Source organism: Pecten maximus, chromosome 1 (genome assembly GCF_902652985.1).
Source record: "Pecten maximus chromosome 1, xPecMax1.1, whole genome shotgun sequence".
In the NCBI taxonomy this organism is placed as follows: domain Eukaryota; kingdom Metazoa; phylum Mollusca; class Bivalvia; order Pectinida; family Pectinidae; genus Pecten; species Pecten maximus.
This window is the reverse complement of record NC_047015.1, coordinates 42042176-42058657: the sequence shown is the minus strand read 5'-3', so window position 1 is coordinate 42058657 and position 16482 is coordinate 42042176. Positions and strand designations below refer to the sequence as shown.

The window sequence follows — 16482 nt, the reverse complement described above, 5'->3', positions numbered from 1 at the left end:
ACAGTTGTTTTATATCCAGATACATTAGAATTGCCATTGACTCCTCCATGTATGTCGTCGTCGTCATCATCAATGATAATTAATGTAACATTACATAAGCATATAAAATATCTGTACTAATTGATTATTAGAACGCTACATTGTTCTCTGTTAACTTCCAGGATGTATATTCCGAACTTCAATTCTTTTAAGTCATATGTATTGAGTCCAATAATAAATGTATATTTTTAATTTCATCATTTCCACTTATGCGTTTTATAGAAAGATTACTGCAGTTAAATGTACAATTCTATATTGTTTGAATAATGATTTATTTCAGTAATATTGTAGTGTAACATTATCTACAAGATACAGTACCTGTATAGGTACATTTACCGAGTAACATTGTCTACAAGATACCTGTATAGGTACATTTACAGGGTAACATTGTCTATAAGATACAGTACCTGTATAGGTACATTTACAGAGTAACATTGTCTACAAGATACCTGTATACATTGTAGGTACATACCTGTATAGGTACATTTACAGAGTAACAATGTCTACAAGATACCTGTATAGGTACATTTACAGAGTAACAATGTCTACAAGATACCTGTATAGGTACATTTACAGAGTAACAGTATCTACAAGATACCTGTATAGGTACATTTACAGAGTAACATTGTCTACAAGATACCTGTATAGGTACATTTACAGGGTAACCTTGTCTGCAAGATACCTGTATAGGTACATTTTCAGAGTAACATTGTTGTTTTAAAACCCTAATCTTCATTAACCTTTTAGTGGATAACAACCAAATTTGGTGTTCAAATATTGCTTTAAAACGCTTCTACTACGTATATATTGTGTAAATACCTTAATTGATTACAACCATATTTAGTACGAAGTATCATTGGGGATGGGCAATCATTATTTATATAACTGAGGCTGGTCTGACCCCTGGGACAGAGAGGTGAGGCCCCAAAACAGTAACTTGGCTGAAAGTTTGCTTTAAGGTGCAACTCCTTTAAGCCAAAATGGATAAAAACCAAATTTGATCTAAAACAACTGGCTGCGACCAGACAAGTTATGGTAATGATACTGGTTGAGCCCTACGGATTGAGGGGTGTGTCCCTGCTGTAAGTGTTTGTCAGGTGACCGTTTAGGCCCATGGGCCTCTTGTTTCTATAACTGCATTTAATTAAAACTCCCTCATGTATCACAAGCGTAGTGTAAAATGATACCAACATATGCGTCTAAAAGATGTACCATTGTATTAATGTTCATTTTAAATGGTTACAGCTTTACGACCTTGTCTGGCTACATGTTTAATAATAATAAAAATAATAATGGACGCACGGAAATGCCTATATATCAAGATCAAATATTTTCCGACAGTGGATTAATAGAATTTTCCCCTGTCATGGAGGTGTGACAAAGAAATCTCAACTCGAGGGGGAATTCATGAACATCCAACCTGAGGATTGCCGAGGGTTGGACATTCATGAGTTTCCCCGAGGGTTGAGATTTCTTTGTCACACTCCCTAGGTAAGGAATGATTATTTTTCTCACCACTTCAAATAATCGCATATCAAATCAAGGGATGTTTGTAAACAAATGCACGTGGTCGGCGTATGGATATCCTCATATGAAGAAGTACCCATCACAACTTGTATATAGCTCCCCAGTGTTTTCTTGTCTCCCTTCTTGTGGATTGCCGTTATTTGCCCTTCCTTCCAACTGTTCGGAAACTCTCCATTTTGAAGTATTCACACAGTGGTGTTTTGATTATGTCTAATAGTTCGTTTAATACTTTTGGATGTCTGTTTAAGCATATCAGTTAATAAACATGCACATGTATCATTAAATCTCAATGGGGCTCCCAGCATCGTCGGAAACCAATAAGACTGCACTGTTGACTCAATCGACAGCGCGGTGTCTCGTACGTTTCCGACAAGGCAATCTACAATAAGGTAATTAAAATCTAGATGGTCATTCTAACTAGACTCCTGAATACTAGAATTGATCTACTATCGCTATGGTTTGTCATTATATTTCTAACATTCGTTATCTTTAATACGGCCACCATTTCTGAAAACTACTATTTGGTATTCTTCGTAATCACTACTAATTTCCTTTTGTTGACGTACTCACTTAAGCTGTTCGAAAATCTTAACACACTTTGATTGATTCTAAAAACAAAGACTAAATCATCTACGTTAAGAAGTTGGCAGTGGCATTATCAATGAATCTGATTTCAAATTCATTTACTAATAACGAAAACATTAATGAGATAAATTATCCCTTGTCAATCCGACATTTAATAGCAGTTTTCAAAGCGGGGTTACTTGCAAATGCCCCCACGACGAGAACGAACCACGTTCTGATGAGGTAGCACTGATGATAAGCCTAATGTTTGTCTCGGTAGATTTAATTTCGTTCAGGTTTAAAAAAAAAAATGAAACGAAAAGCTAAACGACGATCTCTGATTTTTTGAACTCGGATAACTTTACCTGTATTTGTAACAGATTACTTTTTTGATTGAATACAATGAATGCTTGGAATTAAATGCACGATATATTTTCTGTATTGTTGTGTTCTCTTTTTTTCTTTTTCTTTTATCTAAAGCCTTGCAATCAGGAATAACGAATCTGGATATAACGTTCGAAGTGTTTTTCACATTCCCTAGAAATTCGTTATAAACGAAGTTGACTAAGGATTTTTTAATCTCCTCGATGTATCGACTCAAGTTTATCTGTCTTTCTTATTGTCTGTACAAATCTCTGAATTTTCTTTCATGTCCTCTTTCTCATTAACTGATCTTGAACTAGCGAGGAAAGATCCAACGGTGAGGAGACATCCGGCTAAAATGGACGCCACACCAAGAATGGACAATGGATCGGTGGGCAACACGCCCCAAGTTTGATCGAGGTAGGCAGCCACGAGACAGAGAAATCCTTCCATTAAAGCCAGCAACCCTAAAACAGTTAGGATTTTACTGGCCTTGTCTTTTTGGATCGCCCGCTGAATTTTGCTTGAATCACTGTTGCGTGGATAGTCACCAGGATATTTCTGTCCACACCTGTCACACATAGTACAGTCATTGGCTTCCAAATTCCCTGTATTTTCCTCCGTCATGTTTCACTTTTCTGAAGAAATCAATCAATATCAAGATTATTACAATGTTATACATATTCTTTGTAGTTTATGCCATAAAAATCATATAGTTTGGAAAAGTAAACCCTGTTTACATGTACCAGGACTGGAAAATGCGGGGTTTAAAAAATATACCGAAAAGATTGAATTGGGAATTCCACAATGGGGAACCACGTGATGCATCGCATGTATATAAAAAGTCCGAGCAATCAAATCAAAACCATGTTCTCTCGTTGTTAGTATAATGTGACCAGGTGGGGTGTCCTGCTGTATGTCTTCGGCAGTATGCTTGGAGTCACAATTCATGATAGGACTCGTGTATCCTTTGGCGATTCCCCCGATGCTGGCTGTCACATTTTTTTCAAAAAATCGGATTTCAATTACATTTTGCGTTTTAATGTGAATCAACAAATGGTTAAAGAAATTAGTCCTCGCCACTTATCAAACACAAAATTTCAATTGTTTTTCGCGAAAAAAATGCATACATAAATATTTTCTTCAACGTGAAGATGACGGAACATCAGCATTCATTACTGAAGAAAAACGAAAAGGTCATAGTCACTTAGGAAAAAAACGGAATTGCTTTCCTCTTCATTACTAGCATAAGTTCGTTTCGTATAAAGGACGTACAGTATTTGAATTTTGTATTGACCTAAAACGCCATGTTTGAAAGCTAGGTCAACTCGGCTATGTTATGGAGTCCATGGACTACATCTGGGAGTTTCTTTCGTGATAAAAAATGTTTAAATGTTGTCTTATAGTAAAGGCCAACTCTGGTAAAAAAAATTTGCATCACTACCACGTCAGCAAATTGAGGCGCCCGGGTATATAGAGCTCCAGAGCGTCTTCGTTGCCACAGGTGTAAAATACGGAAATGTCTAATTTTCTTATTTAACTAATACCAATCAATCCAATAAGACTTGATAATGTCAAAATATATAATTCCGATAAACTGTGAGATTTACAGTAATTTCGATCGCGGTTTTTGCTGTATATGTTGCATAATTCGTGGATTGGGGCATAATTTGGTCATACCCGCCTACACAGTTGGCGAATTAGCAAAAAATGATATGTGTTTTTCCTGTCCGCTATCCTAGCAAGTTATAGCCAATTTATCATATTGTTCCATGGTCGGGTTATTTTCAGTGAAGGACAGCATTATCGCATAAAAAAAAACAAGAAAAAATACCTCAACCGTTCTTTCGATCCCGTCTTCGGCTGATATTCCCCGTCGGATTCAAATATTGGAGAGAGATTTTCCCCGTCGGAATTTTTCGTGCCATTATAATTAGCCAATTAAGGTACTTTATAGCTGTAATCCAAACAAATTGTTGATTACTAATAGTTTATTGCAGTCAGTGTTTAATGCCAAAACTCTATCCATCGTGTTTTGATCGTTTGTATAGAAATTATCGTTGCTCGGGTGTAAAATTCATCCACGCCCAGGTGTAGCACCGGCGCCCGGTCATTACGATTGAATAAGCTATTTATAAATATATAATCAAATCTTTGATCTTCAACGCGCATTAAAGAAATAGCACTTGGGGAATAAGAGGTCGCAGACGACACAATAACGTCAGTTAGTTATAATAAATCAGCCGACCAGCGGTCTCATATATGTTATAGGAGTACCTTCAAAAGCATCTCGCACACAGAGGATACTCCAATTGAATGTTGATCAGACGCTAAGCAATACTAAACCAAACCATTCAAGGTACAGAATACATGTAACCTAAGTCGACTGTTGTCATATTGCCGAACATATTGCTTTGTATTGTGAAGATGTAATATTATGATATTATGTTACTCAAATAACCGTCACTTTTACGTATTAGCTCAGAGATAACTTTGACTGAAATTCGAAAGCTAGCATAGAATTCCATTCGAAAGTATGATTCATAATTTTAATTGCAATTTTCGACTATATATTGCTATCTCGCTTATATCAAATGCTCGCGTTTCATTATTTATTACAGCTGTTGATTATTTTTAAAATGCAAAATATTTCCCCATCTGTAAAAAGCTGTGACAGGCGGTACAGCAGGTGTGCAGAAGGGGTATGGTATGGGGGTACAGCAGGGGTACGGTATAGTGGTACAGCAGGGGTATGGTATAGGGGTACAGAAGGGGTACGGTATAGTGGTACAGCAGGGGTATAGGGGTACCGCAGGGTACGGTATATGGGTACAGCAGGGGTACGGTATAGGGGTACCGCAGGGGTATAGGGGTACCGCAGGGTACGGTATAAGGGTACAACAGGGGTATGGTATAGGGGTACAGCAGGGGTACGGTATAGTGGTACAGCAGGGGTACGGTATAGGGATACAGCAGGGGTACGGTATAGAAGCACAGCAGGGGTACAGCATGGGAATGGTATAGGGTTGCAGCAGGGGTATAGGGGTACCGCAGGGTACGGTATAAGGGTACAACAGGGGTATGGTATAGGGGTACAGCAGGGGTACGGTATAGGGGTACAGAATGAGTACGGTATATGGGGGGGGGGGGGGGTACAGCAGGGGTACGGTATAGGGGTACAGCAGGGTAATGGTACAGGGTTGCAGCAGGGGTACGGTATAGGGGTACAGCAGGGGTATGGTATAGGGGTACGGTATAGGGGTACAGCAGGGGTACGGTATATGGGTACAGCAGGGGTACGGTATAGGGGTACAGCAGGGGTACAGCATGGGAATGGTATAGGGGTACAGCAGGGGTATGGTATAGGGGTACAGCAGGGGTACGGTATAGGGGTACAGCAGGGTAATGGTATAGGGTTGCAGCAGGGGTACGGTATAGGGGTACAGCAGGGGAACGGTATATTGGTACAGCATGGGAATAGTATAGGGTTGCAGCAGGGGTACGGTATAGGGGTACAGCAGGGGTACGGTATATGGGTACAGCAGGGGTACGGTATAGGGGTACAGCAGGGGTACGGTACAAGGGTACAGCAGGGTAATGGTATAGGGTTGCAGCAGGAGTACGGTATAGCGGTACAGAAGGGGTATGGTATAGGGGTACAGTAGGGGTGCGGTATAGGGGTACAGCAGGGTACGGTATAGGGGTACAGAAGGGGTAAGGTATAGGGGTACATAAGGAGTACGGTATGGGGGGGGTACAGCAGGGGTATGGTATAGGGTTGCAGCAGGGGTACGGTATAGGGGTACAGCAGGGGTACGGTATAGGGGTACCGCAGGGTACGGTATAGGGTTACAGAAGGGGTACGGTATAGGAGTACAGCAGGTGTACGGTATAGGGGTACGGTATAGGGGTACAGCAGGGGTACGGTATATGGGTGCGGTATAGGGGTACAGCAGGGGTACAGCAGGGGAATGGTATAGGGTTGCAGCAGGGGTACGGTATAGGGGTACAGCAGGGGTACGGTATAGGGGTACAGTAGGGGTACGGTATAGGGGTACAGCAGGGGTACGGTATAGGGGTACAGCAGGGGTACGGTATAGGGGTACAGCAGGGGTACAGCAGGGGAATGGTATAGGGTTGCAGCAGGGGTACGGTATATGGGTACAGCAGGTGTACGGTATAGGGGTACGGTATAGGGGTACAGCAGGTTACGGTATATGGGTACAGCAGGGGTACGGTATAGGGGTGCAGCAGGGGTACAGCATGGGAATGGTATAGGGGTACAGCAGGGGTATGGTATAGGGGTACAGCAGGGGTACGGTATAGGGGGACAGCAGGGTAATGGTATAGGGTTGCAGCAGGGGTACGGTATAGGGGTACAGCAGGGGTATGGTATAGGGGTACGGTATAGGGGTACAGCAGGGGTACGGTATATGGGTACAGCATAGGAATGGTATAGAGTTGCAGCAGGGGTACGGTATAGGGGTACAGCAGGGGTACGGTATATGGGTACAGCAGGGGTACGGTATAGGGGTACAGCATGGGTACGGTACAAGGTTACAGCAGGGTAATGGTATAGGGTTGCAGCAGGAGTACGGTATAGCGGTACAGAAGGGGTATGGTATAGGGGTACAGTAGGGGTGCGGTATAGGGGTACAGCAGGGTACGGTATAGGGGTACAGAAGGGGTAAGGTATAGGGGTACATAAGGAGTACGGTATGGGGGGGGGGGGGTACAGCAGGGGTATGGTATAGGGTTGCAGCAGGGGTACGGTATAGGGGTACAGCAGGGGTACGGTATAGGGGTACCGCAGGGTACGGTATAGGGTTACAGAAGGGGTACGGTATAGGAGTACAGCAGGTGTACGGTATAGGGGTACGGTATAGGGGTACAGCAGGGGTACGGTATATGGGTGCGGTATAGGGGTACAGCAGGGGTACAGCAGGGGAATGGTATAGGGTTGCAGCAGGGGTAAGGTATAGGGGTACAGCAGGGGTACGGTATAGGGGTACAGCAGGGGTACAGCAGGGGAATGGTATAGGGTTGCAGCAGGGGTACGGTATAGGGGTACAGCAGGTGTACGGTATAGGGGTACGGTATAGGGGTACAGCAGGGGTACGGTATATGGGTACAGCAGGGGTACGGTATAGGGGTACAGCAGGGGTACGGTATATGGGTACAGCAGGGGTACGGTATAGGGATACAGCAGGGGCACAGCAGGGGAATGGTATATGGGTACAGCAGGGGTACGGTATATGGGTACAGCAGGGGTATGGTATAGGGGTAAAGAAGGGGTACGGTATAGGGGTACAGCAGGGGTATAGGGGTACCGCAGGGTACGGTATAGTGGTACAGCAGGGGTACGGTATAGGGGTACAGCAGGGGTACGGTATATGGGTACAGCAGGGGTACGGTATAGGGATACAGCAGGGGCACAGCAGGGGAATGGTATATGGGTACAGCAGGGGTACGGTATATGGGTACAGCAGGGGTACGGTATAGGGTTGCAGCAGGGGTACGGTATAGGGGTACAGCAGGGGTACGGTATATGGGTACAGCAGGGGTACGGTATAGGGTTGCAGCAGGAGTACGGTATAGGGGTACAGAAGGGGTATGGTATAGGGGTGCGGTATAGGGGTACAGCAGGGTACGGTATAGGGGTACAGAAGGAGTACGGTATGGGGGGGTACAGCAGGGGTATGGTATAGGGTTGCAGCAGGGGTACGGTATAGGGGTACAGCAGGGGTACGGTATAGGGGTACCGCAGGGTACGGTATAGGGTTACAGAAGGGGTACGGTATAGGGGTACAGAAGGGGTACGGTATAGGGGTACCGCAGGGTACGGTATAGGGTTACAGAAGGGGTACGGTATAGGGGTACAGAAGGGGTACGGTATAGGGGTACCGCAGGGTACGGTATAGGGTTACAGAAGGGGTACGGTATAGGGGGTACAGCAGGGGTACGGTATAGGGATACAGCAGGGGTACGGTATAGGGGTACAGCAGGGGTACGGTATAGGGGTACAGCAGGGGTACGGTATAGGGGTACCGCAGGGGTACGGTATAGGGGTACAGCAGGGGTACGGTATAGGGGTACCGCAGGGTACGGTATAGGGTTACAGAAGGGGTACGGTATAGGGGTACAGAAGGGGCACGGTATAGGGGGTACAGCAGGGGTACGGTATAGGGGTACAGCAGGGTAATAGTATAGTGTTGCAGCAGGGGTACGGTATAGGGGTACAGCAGGGGTATGGTATAGGGCTACGGTATAGGGGTACAGTAGGGGTACGGTATAGGGGTACAGCAGGGGTATGGTATAGGGGTACAGTAGGGGTACAGCAGGGGTATGGTATAGAGGTACAGCAGGGTACGGTGTAGGGGTGCGGTATAGGGGTACAGTAGGGGTACGGTACAGGGGTAAAGTAGGGTACGGCATAGGGGTACAACAGGGGTACGGTATAGGGGTACAACAGGGGTACGGTACAGGGGTACAGCAGGGCGTAACAATAAGATGCGTCTTTCCCATGTATACACTCGTCCCAAGAAAAGAAAAATGTGATTTCTCGGGCCATGTTACCAAAAAAACACCCAATAACGTTACTGAATGCGTTGACGAAATTCCATGTAAGATCTGCGTGAGCGAATCAACGGGAAGACGAAGATTGGCATTAGTGAAGATTTGATAAATCGGCAATCGCGTGCTTTAAATACACTGAGATGTTTTTGAGTGGCAGATAGTGATCACCACCTATATACTCCAAAGCGAGCTAATATACTCCGGTATACTGCTGGTCAGATACTATACAAAACGTAGCCGAATATTTCAATTCGATGGTCGCTTCGTTAGTCGTTATCACGAGAATGTATACATATTTTAAGAATTGTTTAATGAGCTGAATAAAAAAAAAAGTTTCATAGTTTCATTGTCAATTTTTACATTGTTAACACCTTAGTATATTATGCATTTATGGCCCTGGATGCAGGATAATATGAAGGTTTGTTTACCCGAAGGTACCATATATGAGAGCTGACGGTATTCCGAAAAATAACCAGTAATGACGATACTCAAAAATAAACTGAAGATATGAAATGTAATTTTTATTACAAACCCCTGTGATCCTAGTCCATGTGTTTTCGTCAGTTTCTTTTAGAAACTCTTGGCGTGTACCTTCGTTGATACTTTCTTGTTATAAGCATTCTTGTTTTGCAGAATTTTATCTATTTCTGCTTCTTCTACTGCACGAACATGTTTGCGTTTCTGTTCGTCTGCCATTTGTAAACAAATGGAAGAGAGCCAGCTCCGCGAAAAAGTATATGAGGGTCGCTATGGGGGCACGTGCTCCGGGAAGATATGATGTTAAATCTCCCGGCCATGTGATCCGTTTCGGCTAATTACATGCACTGTTTTAAACATATGGTGTAATAAATATGTTTAATGACCTGCTAATTTGTCCTAGTTTTACTTCTCTTTTGCATGACAACAGTATGCCTCGCATCGTCACAATAACGACAGACTCATGAAAAAAAAATACAAATAAATTCTTGCTATTTTGTTTCCTTAGATGGTTGTTTATAAATCCTTATACACGTACATTGTAGATTTATTTCCTTGTTGTATTTCATAAAGATGCTACGTCCCCGACAAAGCTGTAATTACGATCGACGGAAATAAGAATAGACAGCTATAACCACACTCCAAAGATATAGCCATCTTGTTTCGCCCGTCGTTGTGCCCCGTGTGCCGTTTGCCCTGCGCCATGCGTAAACTTTTCCTTTCAAATCGCTACTCCTCCTTTACGCCAAAGAGGATTTCAACCAAATTTGGTCTGAAACATCATTTGGGGATGACAATCATAATTTATATAAGTGAGACTAGTTCGACAGTTGTGGACAGAAGGGCCCGCCACAAAAGGGGAAATTTGCTGATTTTTTTTTTAAACGCTACACCTCCTTAATGCCTAAATTGAATACAACCAAATTTGGTCTGTAATATCATTGGGGAGCACAATCATAATTTATACAAATGAGGATGATTCCACCCCCTGGGGGACCCAAAAGGGGAGCTTATCGCTGTTTTTTTTTTTTTTTTATTTTTATATATTTTTTGCTTTTAAAGCGCTACTCCTCCTTAGTGGCTTAATGGATTACAACAAAATTTGGTCTGCATTTATATCAATGAGGCTGGTTTAACACCTTGGGCTGGAGGGGCGCGTCCCTGCTTTAAGTCTTTGCCAGATGACCGTTAAGGTCCACGGGCTCTTGTTAATAAATAAATTGAAAATGTGATCAATTAATTGTATCCCCAAAAAAATGTCGTGCCCCGCCTCTATTTAATATTTAGTAGGTAAGTTGTTTTTACCATTATAGCTAGGTGATCATTTCTAAGACTTACAGATGTATTATAATCATCGTTAAAATTATAATCTTTTTTTTTTTTTTTTTTTTTTTGTGTTGAAAATATATATGTGTATTTCAATACCCCGGGTACCATTGTATGCATTTTATTTTATTTTTTGTATCGAACAGTAAATATACGCCACAAGCGATGGATACATTAGCATTTATATATTAAACGAATTTGTACAATAGATACATGTACCATCAGTTAATTACTCACACATAGTGTTCTATCAATACAAATTAAAGAATAAAATGCAATTATTATAATGTACTTTGCAGACAATAAAACATTTCAGGAATTTACAAACTTACCTGATAGAGTATTTTAGACTGTCTCCTGATGTATAGCTACATAGACTATGATACTGATGTGAATGAGGGGAGGGTCATCATTTACAATAAATAGACGGATAGGAAAAGACACGTGTTTAATTTAGATAACGACACGTAAACATGTTCACCAAGAATATATTTTTAATGGTGACTTGGCATTCTATTATTAGAAATGCGTCATGCAATGCGTTAAACCTGGCAACGGTATATATATATCACCAGAGAACTGGTATTATTAAATTTTAAAACATATTTTTATGTTATTATTTTCAAATTAATCTTCAATTTTGTATCAGGTTATGATTAGTACACACACGAACATGTTGAATTTATTGCATTGTGAATACATTTCCTAATTAATTGTTAATGAATTCTATGAGCGTGTCGATAACGTTTAAAGGGAGATAACTCTAACTAGACTTGGCCACGTGTCCGTAGCTACGTTGCCTGTGCTATGTCAGCTACGCCGTGTCAATGTGAACAGGCATTCGGTTTTGATGTGTTATGTATAATTACTTGTGTATAAATATGTCGGGTAACAACATGTATAACACAGTGTGCTTTACACGAAACCAGAGCAGTAAAGGTTCTAGGCCAATACTATCACACAACATAACAAAATGTTCCTCTGGGATTGGATGCAGTCACTCGTACACTTTTTCGGTAAGTGTTTTTTTTTTATTATTTTTATTTTATATCTATTTTACTTTGATATCTTTATTTCGTGTTATGATATACATTTTCATATTTTGGTATTGCATTTCCTTCGTAATTATGACCTAATTTTTGTATTACAAATCTCTGAAATGAAAGGCGAAACAATATATTACGTATTACGTACATTAAAAAAAAAAAAAAAAAAATCTATGTACAAAAAAAATAATAATAAAAGCTTTAGCCATAAAAAGCGTCCATATACGTGACTGTATTATCAGGTAAGAAAAACATCAAAAACTGACCAACATATAACGTGTATCCATTTAGGGTTCAACAGGAAAGCTAAGATTATGATTGTTGGACTGGACAACGCTGGGAAGTCAACCTTACTAAACTTGCTGAAGACAGGGCGATTGGTACAGTTCCCGCCTACAGGCCAAGCGCGTGAGTCTAGTTACGGATTAACATTTTGTTTAGTTAATGAGAGTGTGTATGGGTGATTTTTTTAATGTAGTTACATATAAATCCGGTATAAGTATGTAGTTACATATAAATCCATTATAAATTAAGTGTGTTGTACATATAAATCCAGTATAAAGTGTGTATAGTTACATATAAATCCATTATAAATTAAGTGTGTTGTACATATAAATCCAGTATAAAGTGTGTATAGTTACATATAAATCCAGTTGAGTGTGAAGTTACAATACATATAAATCCAGTATAAGTGTGTAGTTACATATAAATATATTACAGGTGTGTAGTTAAATATAAATATATTGCAGGTGTGTAGTTACATATAAATATATTACAGGTGTGTAGTTACATATAAATATATTACAGGTGTGTAGTTACATATAAATATATTGCAGGTGTGTAGTTACATATAAATATATTACAGGTGTGTAGTTACAGATAAATATATTACAGGTGTGTAGTTACATATAAATATATTGCATGTGTGTAGTTACATATAAGTATATTACAATGTGTAATTACAGGTGTGTAGTTATATATAAATATATTACAGGTGTGTAGTTACATATAAATATATTGCATGTGTGTAGTTACATATAAGTATATTACAATGTGTAATTACAGGTGTTTAGTTATATATAAATATATTACAGGTGTGTAGTTACATATAAATATATTACAGGTGTGTAGTTACTTATAAATCCAGTATTAATACGTGTGTAGTTATATATAAATATATTACAGGTGTGTAGTTACATGTAAGTATACACTTGCATATATGGATGGACATATAGTGCAGTTTATAGTAATCCAGTATAAATGTAGTCTTATATAAGTTTATTTAAGTGCGGAGTGGGTATGTTCATTAGCTGGTCAATTAGGCTTTTTCCTGGTACGTTTGTTGCAGACCTGATGAAAAATATATTCATGCTAAAAATATATCTCTACCTATTTGGATCCACAGGATACGAGGAAATGACTATTGGTGGACTAACTATACAAGCGTATGACCTCGGCGGCCACATGATAAGTAAGTACATTTTACTGCTTTTGGTACTAGGTAATTTATTGTGCGCCTTGAGGGCCGAATTTAACTGAGTTTGGACCTTCCATTTTTTGCAACCCGTCTAAGCATCTACTATTTTTTAGTCTAACATAAATCTTTGACATGCTTGGCAGCCTATGCTGCTTATAACCCATTTGGGTTCAGTTCCCTCGGCGGTTGTATTGAAATTGTTTTTTCAAAGAAATCAAACTCTGAGTTTAGGGTGTCTGAAAACTACAGTATGATGTATTGTAATGAGATGCATGTTTATTGCTAAAGTATCGTTATACATTTCGTTCTGATAGGGATAACATTGATTTTATTTGAAGTGGCTATCGAAGAAAAGTTTTTGTGAAACACCCTCAAAATTTCGTTATAAATTAATGAGCTTCAAAATATCTTAAAGCATTTTTGCCATTGTATAAATTCCAATCTAGGCAAGAAGTTTTATTTAATGATACTATTTATGGATTCGAATTAAAATATGATAATGATAAAGTCATTTTATACACATATAGTGAGGAGAGTTTGGCTTGATTACTTCCCTGCTGTAGATGGAATTGTCTTCATCATCGACTCGGCTGACCGGGAGAGACTCCAGGAGAGCAGAGCCGAGCTCACGGTAAGACACACTTACCTTAAATCTGTCCTCACAATTTTACATGTCCATAACTAACTATTGACTGTTAAAAAATATTTAAAATGAAGATATGTAAGGTATTTTTCAGTTTGAATCACAAACAGTTGACTATTTTGTGGTTTTATGAGCAAAATATTTGTTTGTCTATTCAGAGGATTCTTGAAGACCCGGAGATACCTCCGATCCCCCTTCTTATACTCGGCAACAAGACGGACAAAGAGGGAGCTATCGGGAAGGAGGAGCTTATCACGACCTTTGACCTACATCGCCATATATATAAGGTAAAACTTCTTCCCTGTGTTTGGTACAAACAGGACTTATTACAAACCCCTATGTACCCATACATTGTATAATGGTAAGATTTGCCATAGTTATCGCCCTTGTATTTGTAACCGCTGTACAACACATACTTATTTCAGGGGGGGGGGGGGGGGGGGGGGTCGTGGAATGCGTGTTTGTCCCTTTCACGTTCGCCGTCCGAATTTACATATCATAGGTTATAATATATATATGTCCATGTACTAACATACTGAATTGATTGTTATTATAGGAGGAGACATACCAGGAGACAGGGAAGGACGTTTCTCCTCGTCGGGAGTCTCAGTTATTTATGTGTAGTCTCCTAAAGAAACATGGATACGGAGAGGCCTTCCGATGGCTGGCAAAGGCGACGAATAAATAGACAAATGGTTGCAGCAGAAACGCCCATCATGACATGGTTCTTCAGAATTTTTGCAATTCTTCATTACAAATATATGATTATCTCCAACTCTCCAACTGATTCATCACTTCTTGTTGCGATAAGTGGTTTTCTGTGTGACCACGTTTACTTTTTTACATTATCAATTATTGACATGTATGCATATCGCATATACATGTGTGTGTGTGAGAGTGAGCGTGTGTGAGTGTGTGTGTGTTTGGGTGTGTGCATGCGTGTTTTATCAAAGTAATAATATCGCAGATAAAAATAGAGTGCGTTATGTATAGTGTAAGAGTGTATGGGAATGTGTGTAGAGTGTGGGTTTTATATGTACTTGGATAACTATAATGTAACGAATAAAAATGGCAATAAAAAGTGGTAATATATGGATAGGCGATCTGAAAACCTTTCTGGTCACTCCAGCTTTCCTGTGTAGGTTTTTTGGAAAGGTCATGGTGGCATTTGTCATACACATAGGTTGGCGGCCACAAAGAAAGAGATATTGCTGATTTTAAAGACAAAGATATTATTGCTGGTCACAAAAAAATCAACTGGTGTGGTGGTCCAAAGTTATTTGATTTTGTGGAATAATGAACGGTGTTGAGAGATATTGATTTTCATGTTTGTAGAAATGTCAATCACACTTAAAAATCAAACGTATTCCTGAGTCCGTTCCATGCACGTCTAGAAATATGATGTAATTTTTTTTCATATTTGAAGCGTTAATTTCATGATGTAATTTTTTTCATATTTGAAGTGTTGATTTCATTCATCATTTATAGATATCATTTGTCAGAACGAAATAGCTACCACATACAGAAACCGTGTTTCGAAAATTCCTTTTTAAATGAAAAAAATATATCAATATATATGTTAAGTATATGCAAGTGTATAGCATTTTGCATATTTTTTGCTGAATGCTATTGTTGAACAATGTCATTGTGAGATGTTCCAATTTACGAAATGTAAGGTACACACACACGTACTGTCACAGACACTTGTAAACAGATATTACATAGACATACTGTATTATAAACAAATGCCTGTGACACATTGGAACACTTAAAGTCTAGCGAGTGACCTTAGTTGCTGGATTTTTTTATTATCGTTATTTATGTATAATACTGATTTTTTTTTTAGAGTTGTGATTTCTAATCCACTTGCAGCGTCAATGCAATTTACCAATACTGTCGCGTGAACACGACTTTTCCATATATAGCAGTTGCTGCGAGCTCCTCCTCATTGAGATGACGTCAATAAGTAGGCAGTGTGGGCAATATTAATACTGTTGCTATAGAAACTGTGATATTGTTACACGATTTATGTTATACCATTGTTTAATAAAACAGGTTATCTGATCTATGTTGTATGGTTTTGTTTTGAAAACTGATTCTATACATATTAAATTACTCATATTTTAGACTACATACTTCATCTTAATACATAAAACAGTGCGGTGATCTCGACGTTTTCAACTTGTCTGTAAAATTTCATAATTGTTACATAGCATCTGAATCGCTATAAAGTCTGAGAAATGTACATTCTGCCCGAATTCAACTATTTTCCTCTTCATACATGTACGTTTATCTCAACAAACGCTCATTAAAACCATATTATCTTGCGGTTTTTCTTGAATTTCGTATTGAAACAAACACAAAAATTGTTAATCATATGGCAAAAAAGATATTTTCTAAACATAAAAAAAAGAAAAGAAAAAAAAATGATAATAAATCCTAAA

General features: G+C 39.7%; 1 protein-coding gene and 1 long non-coding RNA gene across 2 annotated transcripts; one reads left to right on the top strand and one right to left on the bottom strand.

Moving 5' to 3' along the window:
* Positions 1-360: 360 nt before the first annotated feature.
* Positions 361-11334, bottom strand: LOC117334132. The gene is made up of 3 exons (XR_004534040.1): positions 11205-11334; positions 512-3131; positions 361-399 (listed from the first exon to the last, which is right to left on the bottom strand). It is a non-coding gene; the product is annotated as an uncharacterized LOC117334132 (long non-coding RNA).
* A 325-nt stretch (positions 11335-11659) lies between these two features.
* On the top strand, positions 11660-16103 carry LOC117334113 (GTP-binding protein SAR1-like). The gene is made up of 6 exons (XM_033893575.1): positions 11660-11888; positions 12210-12326; positions 13324-13389; positions 13923-14026; positions 14197-14325; positions 14595-16103. Exons 1-6 carry the CDS (start codon positions 11846-11848, stop codon positions 14724-14726), a joined length of 591 nt encoding a protein of 196 aa, XP_033749466.1. The 5' UTR covers positions 11660-11845; the 3' UTR covers positions 14727-16103.
* Positions 16104-16482: the final 379 nt, after the last annotated feature.